General features: G+C 35.1%; 1 protein-coding gene and 4 non-coding genes across 6 annotated transcripts; 4 read left to right on the top strand and 1 right to left on the bottom strand.

Annotated features, from left to right (window-relative positions):
* The first annotated feature begins 7,819 nt into the window (after positions 1-7,819).
* LOC147505151 (small nucleolar RNA snoR134) lies at positions 7,820-7,982 on the top strand. The gene has a single exon (XR_015194098.1). It is a non-coding gene; the product is annotated as a small nucleolar RNA snoR134 (small nucleolar RNA).
* Positions 7,983-8,176: 194 nt separating this feature from the next.
* Positions 8,177-8,262, top strand: LOC147505150 (small nucleolar RNA U36a). Its single transcript, XR_015194105.1, has one exon. It is a non-coding gene; the product is annotated as a small nucleolar RNA U36a (small nucleolar RNA).
* A 42-nt stretch (positions 8,263-8,304) lies between these two features.
* LOC147505149 (small nucleolar RNA Z223) lies at positions 8,305-8,398 on the top strand. The gene has a single exon (XR_015194118.1). It is a non-coding gene; the product is annotated as a small nucleolar RNA Z223 (small nucleolar RNA).
* A 531-nt stretch (positions 8,399-8,929) lies between these two features.
* Positions 8,930-9,037, top strand: LOC147505148 (small nucleolar RNA snoR97). The gene has a single exon (XR_015194112.1). It is a non-coding gene; the product is annotated as a small nucleolar RNA snoR97 (small nucleolar RNA).
* A 1,372-nt stretch (positions 9,038-10,409) lies between these two features.
* Positions 10,410-18,438, bottom strand: LOC147505147 (protein sym-1-like). 2 transcript variants are annotated; one of them, XM_086557739.1, is made up of 8 exons: positions 18,037-18,438; positions 17,266-17,353; positions 15,379-15,473; positions 13,786-13,858; positions 13,563-13,655; positions 13,387-13,473; positions 11,207-11,287; positions 10,410-10,498 (listed from the first exon to the last, which is right to left on the bottom strand). In XM_086557739.1, the coding sequence occupies exons 1-7, from the start codon at positions 18,207-18,209 to the stop codon at positions 11,207-11,209; spliced, it is 690 nt and encodes a 229-aa protein (XP_086413865.1). In that variant the 5' UTR covers positions 18,210-18,438; the 3' UTR covers positions 10,410-10,498. The 2 variants fall into 2 exon arrangements, with proteins under 2 accessions (XP_086413865.1, XP_086413864.1); XM_086557738.1 differs by lacking the exon at positions 10,410-10,498 and adding an exon at positions 10,547-10,978.
* Positions 18,439-19,640: the final 1,202 nt, after the last annotated feature.

Genomic DNA, 19,640 nt, shown 5'->3' with positions numbered 1-19,640 from the left:
TTTTTTCTACTTTCGTAAACCTGTAAACACATGCATAGACCTGTATGCATGTAAAATCAATTTGAAAAAATAGACACGCATGCATTTACAACCAATTCGCAAAAAAATATTTACCCTTAGAAAGAAATAGCATTCAACAAGTTGAAACATTGGCTCAAACATTGTCTCAGAGATTGCCTCAAACATTTACTATTACTAAAAGACTATTACTAACAACAGACACTCGAGGCTCTATCTTGACCAATTCAATCTCTATCTAATGCTTCATTCATGACTTCCTTGTTCCGCTTCTTTACTTGTCTTTCTCTTGATTCTTGAATGTCATTGTTAAGCTTTCAACTTCTTGTATCGTCACACAGCAATTGGTATGCCATTTATGCTCTCAAGAAGTCCACACCATGTTTCTTCAACTTTGAGGTTAGAAACTTACTAGCCCCCATGATTATTGTTCCCATGAAAAAGCACATGTATATAGCACAATCATTCCTGAATGGTGAAAAAGTATTAATATAAATGTCAAAGTAAAATCATTTCTTAAAAGAATATATATTCATTCAATTCTTAAAAGAATGGTACTTACGTGGTTTCTTGCTAGTTACAGGGCATGACATCCAATTTTCTATCCGGTATCAACCTTTCTGTTGGGTTCTCTATAGCTAGACGTTTGTTGATTGTAGCAAGGACTCTTGTTTTCTGCATTAACAATGACCTTGTGATGTTAGCTAAAAAGTATATTTTCCAGTCTTTGACAATGGTGATAGCATTAGTGCTTAATCATACCATAATTCTTGCACTTTTGATGAATTTGTCATTTTTGCTATTCTTTGTCTGGGCAGAGTTGTAGTACTCCCACTCCCATGTCCTATCCATATGCAGCAATATCCAATGGCACCCTTTTGTGCCCGTCTCTGTCTTGCCAAAGTTCATTGGGATAATCAAGTTGTCAAAACTGAGGTATATGTCTCCCAGCAGTTCTTCCACAAACAAATCACCCGGGCTCTTATATGTAACAATGTTCTGCAAAGAAGTTAGAGGTGTTATTCACTGCCATGGACTGCACTGCTAATTCATGTTTAATTTATAGGGAAAAAAATAAAAATAAAAACCAACGTGAAGAATATACCCATAAGTTTGTGGGTAGGACATATGATTTCGATTTATCCCCAATGTCGTCAATAAGGACCCTAGCGTACCACTCGATAATCTTTTTACAAAAAAGCATTTCAAACATTTAGTAATGGTAATTAACTCAAGCAAATAATATAATTAATACTATCCGATATTGAATAAATACCTGAAAGTCGACTTCCCTTCCAAACATGAGATCTTCAACTTGGGATCCTACTATTTCTAGGTCATTGTCTTTCCATGCCACAGTCCTGCATTGAGTTAATACATTAAAATATTACTAAAAAACACATTAATACACATGCATAGACCATTATGCATGTGTGCTATTATACTTAATACAAGCAAGTAATGAAAATAAGAGGATTCACGATATTCAAATTGAAAACTTCAAGAATATTTAACTTACTCGTTGTCTGCCATTGTGAAGAATGTCTTGACCTTAGTTTGTTGATCTTTGGAGAGTAGATGCATAAATTTATTATCATCCAATTTCAATAATCTCCTTGAACCTTCCTCAAAATCGTTGGCATCGTTTTTTTGAATTTCCTTTCCTTTGGTTGTCTTTTTTCGATTCACCTTCTTTAAAACCAGTGTCTTACCACTAGATAATTTTTTTGGTCTCCTCTTTTTATCCTTTATTCTCTGCACATAAGATGGTTGTTTAACCGGAGATGGTTCTCCCTTCTCAATTACTACATCTTCAGTAGGTGCTTGCTGAAACTTATCATCTCTATCACCACATATTGGGGAGGGGGTATGGTAGACTTCCAAATAGTTTTCAGCATGCACTACTTGAGTTGGAGCATCAACATCATTACCACTAACAATGATATCCGGGGAGGGTTCTTGGTATTCAACCAATTTTGAATCTTTTCATCTCTAATTCTCCGTTGTCAAGACCCTCACAGCTTCATTCAACTTTGAAATTCCTACATTTAATGTACATCTCTCATCATTGTTCTGTTCTTCTCTTTCCTCAAGCAATTTTTTCAATTCCAAGTTCTCATTTTTCAAATCTACAACCACTTTCTTCAAAGATTCCAAGTCTTCTTCTTCTTCTGCTTCTTCTTCTGCACCATCTTCTAACAACCATTTTTCTTCATCGGCCAATTTCAATTCAATAATCACCTATTATAGAATGAATAAAAAAAAAAAACTGAATAGAATTAACATTCCTGATGAACATGCAAAGAGCACTATGCATGTGGCACAAGACATGCATAGACCAGTACGCATGTGGAACTTGGCAGGGGGAAAAAAATCAATGTGCATGTGCAATTACCCAAGTACTCTTCAAGTTTTGGATTGTCTTATGATATATTCTTGATGCTAGATCTTGTAGATCCCACCTCCTACATCTCGGAAATGCTTTCTCAGTGCCTGGTAGTTTTTGTGTGAGCTTTGTATGCTCACACATCCAAAACTACACAATAGACAAAGTCAAATATTTAAATAATCAATAACACTTCAATTGTATCTATTTAAACAACATAGTAAGCAAAAAAATTTAAATTAACAACTTTTCCTACCAAAAGCAGTATTGTACACCCAAAGAATGATTTCTTAGTATCACAGTTCTTGTGCACTTCATCCATCAGCTTACCATGTATGGCCTCGGCCCATGCTCTTTTATAGAAAATTTTAGAGTTCTCAACAAGCTTCACAAAATGCCACGCTAAATGAAAATTGGAGTTTGTAAAGAATACAATTGACATCATGAACAACACCATGAGCTTTGCAAAGTATTCATATGTGGTCTCTGTTTTGGATTTGAGACACTCCATGATTGCACCTTCAATATCTTTCTTATGCAATACACATCCCGCTCCACTGAGATAATCTCGAATGAACCTTGTTGTTTTATCTTGCCGAATTCCTTTCACTTTCGCAGTACATTGTATGCAAATGCCTTTCACGAGTAGCCCAAACGTAACAGCAACATCCTCCACTGTGAGATGTACGTGTTGGTCTCCAAGTTTAAAAGCTTTCATATCTCTTGAGTAATGCTTCAAAAGCTGAAGAATCGTATTTGTGGACAACCAAACATGCATCTTGCCAAACATTTCTTCATAGAAACATTTAAAAATACAAGAAAAAGGTGTCCTCTCCATAGCTGCTACATGTGCCACTCCAAAATCTTTGTTCTTCTTCAGCTGTGCAATCAAGTCAATCACTTGTGATTAAACTACACCAAAATTGTTGTTGCTCACTTTTAACATAATCTTGTTTTCTCTTTGTCACAATTCCTCTTTCCTTTTCTCTCTTCTTAGGCGGAGCTTTCTTCGTGCCTTTTCTTGCCGCCGATGCATCTTTTTCACTCACTTGTCTTTTGTTGTCAACTCTTTTTCTTTTTCCACTCTTTTTAGGTACAACAACAAAATCATGTTCGAATGCCTGCATGAAATACTAAAATGGTTTAAAACATGATATAAATAAACATTAAAACAGGTGTATAATGATGCACATGCAGAGACTACCACACATGCATACACCAATATGCATGTGAAGTTCTGTGAAAAAAACACAAAAAAAATACACGTGCATAAACACCTTATTTGGTTCCAGTACGCATGTTGGTAATGCATATGCAAAGACCAGTACATATGTCAAAGAATATAAATCTAGTTTTACCTCGTCATCAGTTTCTTCTTCATCACTTTGTCCACTATCATTATTGTCGTCATTTTGTTGTTGATTGTCATCACTTTCTTCACCATCATCGTCTTCTTCTTCATGCTCATCATCAATTTCATAATTCATAACTTCTATTGACGTGTCATCATTATTCAAAACACTATGTGCATGACAACAATCATCATTTGGAGCACACTTCAACTCTGTCACAGTGAGTTGTTTCTCCACTATTATAGCAACATCGTAGGCTCGGATCTATGTTTTCTTCATTTTGTTCTCTAAAAATTTTGGGTTTCAACTTCCTCCGACGATACGTCTACACCAACAAACAATAATACGATACAAATGATTAAAAACTTCTCAAAAATTAATCAATTTTTTTAATGTAATAACCCTAAAAAAGTCGTGATACTTTATTCACTGATTTCACACAAATACAACACACATGCAAATAAATTTATGCATGTGTGTTAGAACATGCAAACAACTTTATGCATGTAAATTTGTTGCTCAAATTAGTTGTAAATAAAAGTAAAAATTGAATAACAACATGCCAATTACATACATCATACAATAAAAATGTAAATAAGATAAATCACCAAAAGCTAGGATTTTACCTTTAATGGTAATTTATCTTCTTCATTGTATGCATTTTCATTTCTTTCCAAATCCTCATTACTATATTGATCCGAACTTCTCATTCTTAAATTGTTAGAAATTAGGGCTTTCAGATTTCTTAAATTAACAAAGGTGGATGGTGAGATGAGGTTGTAATAAGAATCTACAATACTAACAATGGTGGTTTATGAGCTTTCATTCGCTGAAGAAGAAACAAAAGAGTTGGGTTTAAAAGAGAAGGGGTTCAAAAGAGAAAGGCAATACCGTTCAAAAGATTTGGGTTCAAAAGCAAAAAAAGGCAATACCGTCTTTGCAATTGGGTTGTCTTGGAGCCTTACTTATTTGCGGAACCAAACTAGAAGCGAAATTAATCCCCAATTTTATTCGGGCCAGTTTTCTGAAGTGAAAAATGGGTTAGTGCAGGCCCAAATCGAACCGGCCTATAATCCCCATCTATTGGCTTTTAAACTCTAATTGGAGAGCAAGGCCAGTGCACTGATAATTTAGCATGCAACATGGAGATATGGGTGTCATATGCCATATTCAAGTCATTTTAGAAAGCAAATAATTTCGGTTTTAGGCATGGTTGACCAATAATTATAGTTTTAGGACAAAAATGGGCTGACATCAGCATATATCCATCACTAATAATTTCGCTATAAGGACATTTTCGGGATGACGTCAGCATATTATTTTTTATTAATAACAATTATGACCTTTTTCTCCATCTAGCAAAAAAAAAACTCAAATTAGAAACTTGTAAAATACTTTTGAGATCTAATTGTTTCCATCTTTGAGCTAGTTGATTTGTGTGTTGTGAACTTGTGATTAGTGGTTTAAGATATGAGAAAACATTTATATTCTTCTCCATCTAGCAAAAAAAAAACTCCAACTAGAAACTTGAGAATTTTTTTGAGATCTAGTTGTTTCCATATATCTTTGAGTTAGTTTGATTTGTGTGTTGTGATTAGTGATTTAAGCTATAAGAAAACATATTATTTTCTTATGACAAACACTCTTCTCATTTTTCAATTCTATATTATTGATAATTGAAAAATAATTTGGTCAATTTCGACACCGGTTCGACAAACAATTGAACAACAATTAATTTTTTTTTTTCAAATCCTCGAATCTTGTGTTAATCAATTGTATGATTTATCTCGATTTTGATATTGTTATCATCAATGATATTTTTAAATTTGGAGTAGTAGTTCGATACACATGTAAATACCACTATGCATGTGTACAACACACATGCACATATCATTATGCATGTACACCACTATGCATGTGCATACCAACATGTGCATGTGCATACCAACATGCACACACCATTATGTATGTGTATAGCACACATGCAAACATCATTATGCATGTGCATAACAAACATTCAAACACTATTATGCATGTGTATACCACACATGCACACACCATTATGCATGTGTGTAACAAACATGCAAACACTACTACTACACATGCACACACCAATATGCATGTGTTCAACAAATATGCAAACACCACTATACATGTGTACAACATGAAATAAATTTAAATTTTCATGTTTGTCCTAACATAAAATGCGAGTGTGCTTAAAAAGTCACGTGGGAGTTTTCCCCAATAGCCATAACATTTTGATTTTGATTTAAATGATAAAAACTTAAATAAAAGTAACATTTTTCTAGCTTTAACCCCCCCCCCAAGATCCACCACATCCAAGTCAACTGTTATCTTTTTGGTCAATGCATGTAAAAAGATTTTATTGCCCTTTGCCCTTTGCCCTTTTAATAGTTTTCTAGCTTTACCCCCCTCCCCCCAGAACTTAGGCCAATTAGTTTTACCACCCCAGTTCTTTCATCTAAAGGTTTACTCCCCAGAACTTAGGCCAATTAGCTTTACCCCCCTAGTTCTTTCATTTAGAGGTTTACCCCCCCAAGACCACAACACATCAAAGTCAATTGAGTTTGACCGTAATGTTTTTAGTCAAGACAAATGAAAAGACTCTAATGCCCTTTTCTAGGTATAATTATATAAATACCCTGTGACTTTGGCAAATACAAAATTGGAATTTAAATCATCTAGGACACATGTCACGATCTTGTGAACTATATCCGACGGCTATACACCATCACTACAATCTAGGGGTGCAAACGGATATGTTCGGATTTGGATATGGCTGTATCCGATTTGAATCCAAAAATTTATACCGATATCTGAACCCGTATCCGAATCCGATGAATATTAACAAATTTATTCGAATCCGATTTCGGATATCCGAATCGGATATCGGATAATATCCGATCCGAAAATTAAAATTAATTAAAATTTTATTTACTTTGAATAATTCATTTTACCACTATAAAAACTAGTATAAATATATATATATATATTTATCATTTATCATTATTATTTTGGTATTACAATTTTATATTATTAGTTTATGATTTTATATAATATTTTATACAATAAAAAATAAATAAATAAATTATATATTTTATATATTTTGTTATATACAAATTCTTATCAAATGACATCCACACCCTTAGAGTGGTGTATGGCTGTCAGATAGAGTTCACAAGATCATGACATGTGTCATAGATGATTTGAATTATAATTTTGTATTTGCCAAAGTCACAGGATATTTATGTAATTATACCTAGAAAAGGGCATTAGAGTTTTTTCATTTGTCTTAACCAAAAACATTACGGTCAAACTCAGTTGACTTGGATGTGTTGTGGTCTTGGGGAGGGGGGGCGGTAAACCTCTAAATAAAAGAACTAGGGGGTAAAGCTAATTGGCCTAAATTCTGAGGGGTAAACCTTTAGATGAAATAACTGGGAGGGTAAAGCTAATTGGCCTAAGTTGTGTGTGTGGGGGGAGATAAAGCTAGAAAACTATTAAAAGGGCAAAGGGCAATAAAGTCTTTTTACATGCATTGACCAAAAAAGATAACAGTTGACTTAGATGTGGTGTGATCTTGGGGGGTAAACCTCTAGATAAAATAACTGGGAGGTGGGTAAAGCTAGAAAACTGTAAAAGTAATATCATCTTTTAGTAGTGGTCAACCCAATTTGTCCTGGAGCCTTAATTATTTGCGGAACCATACTAGAAGCGAAATTAAAACTCAATTTTGTCCTACGGGCCGTTTCCGGTTGTTTGTTTTGGAGTTGGTATGGGCCAATAAAAACTGCCTAATAGAGCTTGAGCCTGTTCACGAACGTAGATGACTAAAAGTAATCGACGGTACTCGATATTCAAAATGACCATAAAGCCCTTAAAAAGAAAGTAAAACCTAGCTAGGGTTTGCATTCTATATAAAACCCAGTTTCTCTGATCACTCTTCATCTCCCATCAGCCTCTTTTAAGGGTTATTCGTTTTCTTTCATTTAGTAGTCGTTTCATCAAATAGTTTTTTATTATTAGATTAGATTAGATTATTATGCACGTTGCAAAACCCCGGGCTTATCTTAGTTATTATTTTTATTCAATGAAGAATAAAGCCCCAATGCTAGTGCTAGATTTACTGACTTTGAGTGTTGCAATTGAGCTTTGTACTTATATTTTCCCATAGCTTAAATTGTGTCAGAGTAACGTCTACATCTTTAAATTGGGTTAATTTGGCCTCTCCACACCTTAAAGTTCTTCTTTGATTCAATAAATAAACCTCTCAGAAGAGCTTAGTCATGGAGGCACAAATTAAATGTGGGGTTACACGTGGGGGCTTTATTTCTTTTATCGATTTTGCCTCTAAAAACTCTCACTACACTTATTTGTTTGTTTTTATTTTGCTTGTTATTGGCGATGATTAAATTTTATCCGCGCTTCTGAGAGAAATCTATGAAGCAAAGGATTACATATGGTTGAATTTCTTGATATGAGCCAATTATATAGTCTAATTGATGTTGTTTTGAGTAATGGGTTTATTTTTGGCCGCGATGATTAAATATTAAAGCTCCAATGCCAGTTCTGCTTCAGAAAATTCATGATAGATAGAGCTTATTGTTGTTCTGAGCCATGATTTAATAATATTTTTTTAGTTAGTAAGACGTTGATGCTTATGATGATATTGTTCAATTTATTGAGGTGTATTGAAGTTGAGACTCTGTTTACAGGGAGAACCCCTTGGCGGATTTACATTTCACATGAGAATACTGGACACAGCTGATGCATTACTGTTCTTGTTTCTAATTGTTTATTCATTTCCCCTGTGTTACAACATTTTATTAATCAGAATATATGTTTTTATTTGTAGAATTGTTTTCTAGGTTGTTTGTGTACATGTTAAATGGATTACTTTCAATGCTGCGTGTGATGATGCTGTCCATTTTATTGAGGTGTGCTGAAGCTGAGACCCTGTTTACAGGGAGAACCCCTTGGTGGATGTACATTTCAAATGAGAATATTGGACCCATCTGATGCTATGCTTTTCTTTTCTTGTAAATTGTAATTGATTTTTATGAATTTAGGTGTTGGAATAAAAGTGCATAGAGAATCATTGATTTGTGTGGTTACAAACTTATAATTTTGAGTTTTAACTATCCTTGTGCTTCGATTAATTGGGGCATAGAGGCTGAAATAACTCGGATAGTCTAGTGTTGTCATCAGCTTCTTCTCTTTGTATATCACGAGATTGGAGTTAAATAACAGCCCTATATTTCTCACCATTTGAAAAGTTTTTCGTTGTTCTTGACTTTGGTATTAAAACGATGAGAGAATTATGTAAACTAGTATACTGCTAAGCAGTGGGGGTGAGCGGAGTGGGAGAGGAAGATGGAGGAGTGGAGATTTAGAGTGTCGTGGGAGAGGAAGATGGAGGAGTGGAGATTTAGAGTGTCGTGGGAGAGGAAGATGGAGGAGTGGAGATTTAGAGTGTCTGGAGAATGGTTTTGTCTAAGAATGGGAGTTCAATTTGGAGTTGTTTACATGAACCTGGTCCTGCATTTGGGCCACTATTAAAACCAGCTCCTAGGCAACAACTCAAGCCAGCCTCCAGGCCGCTAATTCACATCGAAATATATTAACTTATCGGGCCAAACAGGGCCGGCTTCTGGTTTTTGGCGGTCCAAGAGTAATTCAATAAGGGGGCCCGAATAGTCTTTTAAAATTGGATTTTAGGAGGCTAGACTGTTTTGCTCTAAATAAACGTCAGGCTACCTAGGTAGACAATGGTATCCCTCTGTGCGTGGTCTGGGGCCAAATTTTAATTGGCCGGAATTTTTTTAGTCATAATTTTCGGATCGTTGGCACCATTTTATGTCATCAAGAATTTAAGATATCGATTCTGTCAGACTCTAGGCTTCCAACTGCGCACTTGAATTGGTGGTCACCAATTAACTTTTGACATCATTGGTACTTGCACTCCCGAGTGGAAAACAGATTCTTTAACTGGGTTGAAAATGAGGAAAACAACCTCCACTTTCGGAAAAAAAAAAGTTGTTTTCTAATTTTCGCAGGTTATATATATAAGCTTTGATCCGAGACTCCTGAGCTAAACTCGACTAAAATTAAATTTTCCCATTTATAACCAGACAAACATAATCCAGTTTCTTGAAAAACTAATTCATGCAAACACAAATCAAGGAATCTAATTTCAATTTAGATTTGATTTTCAGCAAACCAAACACAGCCTAAACGGAGAGATTCTTGCAGATAAAGCAAAAGGACTAAGGTCCTCCAATATCTGAGATTTAATCCCCACACACTATACAAGAAGTTGTTGGTTACTACTTACTAGAATTAGAAAACAAAAGATCAATATATAATTCGAATTAGAAAACAAGAATTCTTGACTGTGGGCTTATTGAAAATGGTTACTATGCTGATGCATTAACATTATTTTTTTTTCCGATAAAACTACATTATATTAAATTAAAGAACATTATTTTTTTTTCGATAAAACCACATTATATTAAATTAAAGAGTAACTGGAATACAATTGAAGTCCAAACAGAATGGAGACATGCCTCCATTACAAATTTTGTTGAGAACTGGCTATCCTTTTTTTGATCACTGTAGTCCAACTTGCATAACCCCATGTTCATTCCAAGCCATAGCAGCTCCTGCCCCAGTTTGTTTCTCTTTATTGAAAGCTCCATCACCATCTTTTAAGGCCCTCCAGCCATGTTTAGCCAGTATTCATGTCAGCAAACTTTCTAAAACCAATATGTTTTGACATTCAACATTTTACTCACTGGACCAATATGTTTTGTTTGAATCTAATTTTAATTTATTGGACCTCCTAACATTAGTTCTCCATTTAAAATCACTAATTAAAATGGAAGAGCAGTCAACACAAATGACAATGTTCTTACTTCGTAACAAGATTGCTCTCAGCTTAACATGACCTCCTAAGTACAGAACTAAACACAGCATAGAATCATAATTAGTTCTCCATTTAGCTCTACTAAGAGCTCAGTTTCAGCCAAACTACACAATCACACTCAACATACTCATAAACGACCTTGTGTGCCTTGCTTTTCTTAGCTTTTATCCATCTCCTTTTAAATGGAAACAAAAATATGTAACATTTCCATGCTGACTATCACTGCTGCAGACATTAGCAAGGACAAATGCCCCAAAATGAGCTGACTGTAATTACCTAAACAAGAATATGAACAGTCAAAATCCAAGGATATACCTAGCTGCCAGATACAAAAAATGTGTTTAACAAACATCTAGCCATCTAGAATACTAGTTACTTTAAGTATCCTTGTCAAAATAAGATGATATCAATACTCAACAGTATCACATATTGTTAGGCAATTATTGGAGATCCTTGAAGCAATATTTCGAAAATGTATATGCTCATGAGGGGAAAATGGCATACTTATTTGGAAAGAATTTCCTTGTGAGCTTTAAATGAGAGAATCACATTCCATGTCAGTGCAATGAAGTTTGGGGCAAGAACCTGTGATGGATAATTAACAGGTTAATTAGCAAAAGAGCAGCAGTAAAATCGTAAAATGCTCACATGGAACAGAGACGCCTTTATAAATTCATGCTAATGTTATTATTGGTAGATAAGGTCGTTTTAAGCATAGAACAAAACACCGTTTCGAGTGGGGTGGGGGGACACACTGGTACCATCAAAGAACTGAAACTTCAGAAGAATTTGACACAAGGAGTTGTTGGAATATCAAATTTTCACAAAACAATCCTAAAATTCCAGCAGACATAGCAAAATCTCACGGCATTTACTTTTATATATAAAGCAGAACCAAACTTATCCCCCTATTTCGTGTAAAAATCATATTGGAACTTCAGAAACCCACTACCGATAGTTCCAATATGATATTTTTTTTCCAATATTGCCTTGACAATGGATATATTGGCTGCTATATTCCAATGTATCAGAAATATAATCGGACTTTCGAGGGTCCTACATACAGGACAATTGGGACATTGTTAGCCTGAGTTCAAGAATAGGAATCCTTGTTGTTTCTGCAGCAACTCACTGTTTTACTGACATTTGCCGTTTCTACTGAATATGTGCCTGAAATGGTGAAACCACAAAGAAAGACGGTCTAGAATGGTCATCACACAAGGCACATTTTCCTGAGAAGTCTAATTTTAGGTGGGGCTGAAGGGACCTTTTCAGACACAACAGCACAAGGAATCCAGGCGGATCGAATTGGGTGCAATCCAATTGGACTCCTATGAAAAAACTTCCGAACTGTGTTACATGGACACACCATAGTTTACAAGTAATCTGTGTTGGATACGTATCCACGTGTTCGTGTCGGACACAACACGGATACATATTGTATGTGATATACCTCAATTTTGTATTTTGCCGTGTCAGAAACTTCGTATCCGTGTTGGATTCAGACACACGTATCCATGTCAATGTAACTTAGCTTCAGAAAGTAAAACTAAAACAACTCATATCTCTGATTTTCCTTTTGTAAATGACATTTTATTTATTCCCCAAATGATAAATACAAAAGATTTTGTAAGAACACAAGGCATAAGCAATAATCCAAAACTAAAAAATAAAGACAGTAAACAATGGTCAATTGATAATCACACAAAGCACATTTTCTACAAACTTTAGGGGCTGAAAGAACCCTTTTCAGGCAAGGAATCCATTTTGAGTGAATCCAAATGGTCCTGCTAAGGAATACTTCAAAGTATATATGAAACAATTTAAATCTCTAATTTTCCGATGGAAAGCCAAAGAAGGGAAGTCAAGGAGCATTTAACTTACAGGGTCTATACTGATGTATGTTATGTAACATGGACCTTATTTTAGAAATATCTGTCACGGACACAAAGAAATTTGTGTCGGATACATAGACACATGCTGACGCAAACAATTTTAACTTTGCAATTTGAAACCCTAAAGGAAGAAGACAAAGAAGAAGAGATAATCAAGGCGAAAGATGGGGAAAATCTTATTCCTCGTCTAGTTATACTTGGAAGAATATAGAGGGAATATTTTTCTCCATCTAAATCATGGGTTACAGATGTGGGTTACTGATGGACTCGAGAAATGTTTGGGCTACATGCTGGTCTTGAGAACAAGATAAATCACCTTTTTAAAATGGACAGTAGTTGGACATGCCTAGTATGATCTATGAACACAGAGCACTAACAGAGCCGTGAGCTCGTATCAAAGTCCTTTTAAGATGCCATGTCAGACACTTCATTCCCTAGTTGGACACTGTTATACGCTAAGTTACATTGACACGGATACATGTGTCCGCGACACGGATACGAAGTGTCGGACACATAAAAATACCAAAAATTAAGTATATCATGTACACTATGTGTGTGTGTCGTGTCCGACATGGACACGTATCCGACACAAATTATTTTTAAAATATGGCGTGTCCATGTAACATACGTTATACGTATCAATGTCAATGTTATATAGATGTAAGAGATATTCAAGCAAGCTCATGGCTCCCAATAGACGAATTTGCCCCACATATATGGCAAAGTCAGGGAGTACACATCATAATTTTTTGAAAAGGGGGAAACTGTCAGTAACTCGATCTTTCAAACCTGGAATTGCTGTGGAACAAATAGAAAGTTGAGGAACTGAAACGGGATCCACAGTTGCCAATTTGCCAACACTGTTGCCAACCACTCCTGAATAACAAGAGTGATAAACCTATTTAAGAAGTTAAATATACAAAACAGTAGTAGTACCCGTTTCTAAGACTAAGGGAATACTTCACCTGTTGAAGCTTTGGCACTATTTGTGATGGCCTTCCTTCTAATGTCAGTAGTGTACACAGGAAAAATCCAATGAAGATTGGGGAGAATAGGAACTGCAACAAAGGTGAAGCTACTTCAAACGACACAGTTTACTGACACAGTACAACCATCAAGGCAAGTAGCCAGCCATCTGTTGAATACGGTCATGCTGGACAAAATGAATATGCAGAAAAACAAGCTAACCTGATCAAGCAGAAGGCGCAAGAAAGCACCAGATGCCCCCAGAGTTGCAATGATTTTACTCAGAGATAGATACCTAGAGAAGATGAAGGAAAGTATACTCAGTAGAACAGTCATCTCAGGCTTCTTACTTTTTTTTTTTTTTTGCTCGGTAAAAGTGATATTCCATTAAAAAAAGAAAAGTAGGCTGAGAAGGCCTACATTACAAGAGAACAACCAAAAAATAAATATTTACAAGCGATGAAACAAACCATAAGAAAAAAAACAAAAAACCCCTGACATGCACCGTCACCCCATGTCTAAAACCATAAGACGATCCCATCTAGCAACAAAATCCTCAAAGAAGCATCCTCTAAACTCTTTGAAGACTTTAGACCACCGAAATACCAAAACAAATTAGCACAAAAATAGCAGATGTATTATCTCAGGCTTCTTACCAAAACAAATTAGCACAAAAATACATTGCAGATAGACAATAACCCATGCAATCCAGTTTAAGCACCCAAACTGTATTTGAAAACCCATAATTAAACAATTCTGAGTATTTAAATTGGATTATCTCATCTGCTATTATTTGGGATTAACTTTGCTACTTCTTGTCCAGTGCAACCAAACGGACGAGCAAAGATTATCCAGCCAGTATGACCAATGGCTTATGATTGACCACTAGCCAAGAAGCATTGGGTGCCGAAGTTAATGATTGACCACTGGCCAAGAAGCATTGGGTGCCGAAGTTAATGATTGAGAGATCAAACACTTTATCAAAATTAGGTAAATTCCATTTTCTGAAACCAGATTAATTAGAGCGCATGATAAGTGGGGGTAGGCCCATAAGTGACCCTAGACAGATTCGTCCACAATATATTACTATTATCTAACCTCACATGTTGCAAGGACTCAAAAACAAGGTCGCTTAACATCGACGATCCTACGAAGATGGCCTTTGACTTCACCTTTTTACCCAGATAGCAAAAATATTACAGCTAAAAAGTTTAAAACAGCTTCTTGGCCAAAACAATTTGACCGAGAACAAGTGTGAAAAAAAAATAATAAAAAAATAATACAGCTTCTAGCCTGGAACAATTTGAGGGAGAACAAGAGAGAAGTAAAAATAACAGATACTCAAATAGCAAAATTAAACTTGATTATATTACTACAGGAAGGGACAAAACCACTTCCATTAGAGCCACATTGGGCTTTTCCACATGTAAAATGAATTAAGGCTTATTTTTTGTGGATATCACAATGGAGATTGGAGATCATCCTCATAAAAAAACATCTTATTTGGATATGTCTCAAGTATCTAACTTTTCAATTTTGAACTTTTAACTAGCAGTCCAGAATTTTCCAATTTCATTAAAACTTTTGATAAGTTAGACTTTTTTGTATGAGCTGAAATTTTGTGGGCATATTCTCCATGTTGGGGGATCAAATACTACAAAAAATCGGCCCTTAATTCAACTTTTAAATCCACATTTTTCTTGGATGTGTACACAAAGTGGCTCTATCCCTCCCCATTACTATATTACCAAAGATTCTACAGCAAAGACCATTTAGCTATGAGGTATGTGACTAGTGAGGATTCCAATTCATTACCAGAAATGCAATGTCGGACCTACTAACACAAATCCCAGGAGAGTAAACAGAAATGTCCGCTTCACATCCAAGGTTGATACTCGATCAATCACGAGCTGCATCAACAAAATATTGAAAATAACAACTACTTACTACATTTACTTGATCAATCACGAGCTGCGGTAATAAAATAACGATGACTAAATAAATTACTTGATCAATCATGAGCTGCAGCATTAAGATAACACGGACTTACAAAAATTACTTCAAATAGTTGAAGAACAAAGTATTCCTTGTACTTAAAAGAAACAGAATGTAGTTACTTCCAGGTAATGAATTACACAAACAGGGTGGAAGTACTAATAAATAGATCAAAACACAAGTATGATGAGCAAAGGGAATATGGGTAAAGGGAATGGATATATGGAACAGACAGAATGAGCTGATGGCTGATTTTTATCAAGGTGATGTTCCCACCATGGGGATCGTCCCTATAAGATATCAGCCCATCTGAATATGTCCAACTTGGTCAAAAAATGTATTAATTAATAAGCGGTCCTCAATTTACAGTTTTTGCGATCCTCCTTTGACTAACTTAAAATTTTCAAATGAGCTAATTTTTTTTGGCATGATCTCCATGAAGGAAGGTCATCTCAACATAAAAAAACAGACCTAAATTCTTAAAAGTGAAAAGTATACAAAGATGTCTATATATCGATTCCCATGAGCAACCCTCACAACTGAAAAGATAAGCCACAAAATACCATACATTGTTACTTCTTTACTTCTTCTTGAAAATTATTAATGATGGAACTGGTGAGTGAGAATAATTCTTGGTATGTGAATGGGGGGGAAGGGAGATGGGTACAGGGGATGAGGAGAAAGTGGAGGCGTAGTGTGATTCTGGGGAGAGTAGAGGTGGGGTTTGTTTATGGACCATTCATGAAAAGATCAGGCAGGATTATCTCCATTCGGGAACTTTTCACTGATGTAAGTAAATGGGAGAGAAACCTTGGTTCCACTTTTCAATGTCAATGGGCCGGTTGAATTTGGCTTTTAGGATCTTTGGATCGAGTGGGAAGATGTGAGGGGTTGCAATGGGGATGTTTGGTGAACTGGAAATATTTTACTGCAGTTAGACTTGCATGGGAGAGAAGGGGAACCACAGAAGATGTGTGATTCAAGAGCGGTCTTGGCATATGATCCTGCAACCTTAATTTATTTGGAGGAGAAGAATGGGCCAGAGGACCCTTAATTTATTTGATGCGCCAGTGACAAGGGAAATAAAGGTTTTCAAATTTCATTGGTGTTAAAACCATTTATTTTTCTTAGACCAATTAAATTTGAGATGACTTGGTTAGTTGATTTCAAGATAAATCTTTGCACATGTTTTTAAGGTAATGCAACATACCGAAGGCACGAGCAGCATAACTCATTTCACTAAATATAAGAAGAAACAAGGCATTCAACGTATGTGGAGAGTCAATAAATTTTTCATAAGTTTTTATTTTAATAATGTGCTTTCTTATACACATGGATAAATACATTCGTTCACATTATAGATTCTATGACAACAAATCTTCGATGACTTTGACACTTAACAGTAAAACAGCACATAATTGATTATTTTATGGAAAACCCGTAATCCAGACTCCATAAAACTATAATTTTCCAAACAAAGAAAACCCATATAAGCATCATCTTACTTTCATATTCATGAGTATAGCCTGTGTCATAACTCTACCCAACAATTTCTAATAACAGAAAATAAGATACACATAATAAAGCTGACCTTTCAATGTCAACAAAACAATCCACAGCAAAGAGAAAAGGAGATAAATGAACAAAATTGTAGACTAGGACAACAAAAATACTAAAGAAAATGACCATAAATCAGTAAAACAGTACCTGACAAATCAAATCGCCAACACAAGTCAAAATTGCAGAAGTCAAAGCTTTTGTAAACACCGGATACTTCTCCAGAGCTGCTAAGTACCTGAGAAAACACAAAGGAGCTAACTGATTATTGGTATATAATCTTTAGGTGGCCCCTCTTTTCTTCTCTCCCCAATCATTCCTATTAGAAGTAACATTCGTTAATTAGCTAAATGCCTAAATGATATCAGATATAAGTTATATCATGAAATCAGATGACCCTATAGGCTCATATCCATAATCCTAGAGGATCTGCCACTCACACAGGGATATAGGTCCACCAGATTGGTAAAGAACATAGTTATTCAGATTGAAACTAGTACTCGACCAACTAGAAGAAAATGGTGTTTCATCTAAAACCAAAACTCATAACTAACTAAACATTTGTGCACGCCAAAGCAACACTAACTTCAGTAACGCACTCTGCCCCCTTGTGATTAATGATAAAAACATAAAAGCATAAACATTTACAGAGGAAATAAAATGTATCTGATGCTCAATCGCCAAAGTCTAAAACAACATTAGCCTGCATTAACAATGTGTAGCACAAAGTTTCTATCTTTTGTACCCCTCAGATGTGTCATGAGGTTAAGCAGAAGTGTGCACACACATTAAAAATAAAAATGCATCCTGAACTAGTCCATGTTGGAATGAAATTATCAAACAAAGTTTCGACATGCTATTTTACAAGCCACTACTCACAATTCATCACTAGGATGAAAGAAAGAAAGAAAAAAACATTACCATGAAAGCAAAGACCATTTCTTTTTCCCACCGTCATCATCACCACTTCCACCTGAACTCCCATCGCCAAACCCACCTTTCCCATTTCCTCCAACCCCACCAACTCCAAAAAAAAAACCCCATTTCTCTAAACCCAAATTTAGAACGACCCGAGTCGTTAAAACTGAGTCCATGACTAGAATAATTCAAAGATGGTGCATGAGAATGGAAACGAGAAGAAGGAGAACAAGTGTTGAAGCCTTTGTTGGTAATGGGAATTGCAGCAGGTGTTTTTCTAGTTAGAGTAGAAAAGGGTGTTGGAGAAGAATGAGGAATGGAACGGAAGAGTGTGGGAGATTTGCAGATAAATGTTGTTGTTGAGTATGGCGCCATTTTTTTTTTTTTTTTTTTTTTTTCAGTTGCAACAAAAAGGGTTTTGTGAAGGGTTTAAGAGGTCTCACTAGAAAGATGTTTTAATTTGGACACGTGGGTAGACAGCTAGTAATGCCAATTGCCAACGAGTATTCGGCCACGTGGATTTATTTTTTTATAATTTGTTTGTTTAACCTTTTTTAATACACGAGAGTTTTTACCGATTTTTAATATTTTTTCACTGATTAATCACCCGAGATGACTAATTTCTCACAATAAAATAAATTATTGAAAATATTGGTTCCCTACCCAAAAAAAATACGTAAAATTAACAACTTAGATTCTTAAACCGTATTAATAATAATGAACCTAATGAACACACAAACTTAAGAGTTTTCTTATTTTCTTCTCTTAACGAATGTTAAATATACAAATTATTGTATTATCTCTCTCTCTCTCTCTCTCTCTTTAAATATTTAACATAATTGTTGTGTTTGGCATCTTTATAGTACTCTAAAATTGAGTTGATTATATATGATTATGATAATTTGATATTTTTTGTTGTATCTCGAATAACTATTTATAAATATCTTGTATGATTATATTATTATATATTTTGAAAGTGTAAAATATATACATCCGATATAACCGATATATATCGCTTCTCGACCGATTAGTTTCAAAAACCGATTTTAACTACTTAGATTACGACTGCCCAAATATGATGTTATATGATAAAAATATAAACAAAATCTATTGACAAATACTTAGTGAATCTTAGAGGGTATGCGGTTAATAATTTGAGATTTTGCATTGTTAATTAGTAGTCCTGACGAGATAATGTTTAACATATAAAATTAATACGATGTAACTCGTCTAGTTCATATTTTCCAGGCACCAATAAACTAGTCATCCGCATATATTAAATGAGACACGGGTTCACAATATCTCCCCAACTTGCAACTATTGATTTTCCTATTTTGTTGTAAAGCTAAAAAATGAAAGGATATCATCTTCACATACGATAAATAAAAAAAATTCCGTCATAGTTTCCACCTGCAAAGCAAGCACAATAAAATATTTATTGCACGTTTTAGGAGAAAAAAGGGCAAAGTATGACAATAATTAAATCTCACTTACCTCCTAAATCTGTCCATGTGAAGATAAGGCCTAGGTCACTAGGATTCTAGCTCCGCTATCGATAATGAGTTTGACTTGAGTGCGAGTTCAACAAGGTGGTCAGCAACAACATT

Source organism: Coptis chinensis, chromosome 4, assembly GCF_015680905.1.
Source record: "Coptis chinensis isolate HL-2020 chromosome 4, ASM1568090v1, whole genome shotgun sequence".
In the NCBI taxonomy this organism is placed as follows: domain Eukaryota; kingdom Viridiplantae; phylum Streptophyta; class Magnoliopsida; order Ranunculales; family Ranunculaceae; genus Coptis; species Coptis chinensis.
The sequence above is the reverse complement of the archived record's forward strand: the minus strand, read 5'-3'. Positions and strand labels throughout refer to the sequence as shown.

Bases quoted from the DNA above. Each gene is read 5' to 3' on its own strand.
- LOC147505147 (XM_086557739.1), bottom strand. From the start codon at position 18,209: ATGGACTCAGTTTTAACGACTCGGGTCGTTCTAAATTTGGGTTTAGAG. The intron at 13,859-15,378 runs GTAATGAATTGG...CATCTTCTCTAG, and splicing joins GGTCCGACATTGCATTTCTG to GTATCTATCTCTGAGTAAAA. The intron at 11,288-13,386 runs GTTTGAAAGATC...TATCCATCACAG, and splicing joins TTGTTCCACAGCAATTCCAG to GTTCTTGCCCCAAACTTCAT.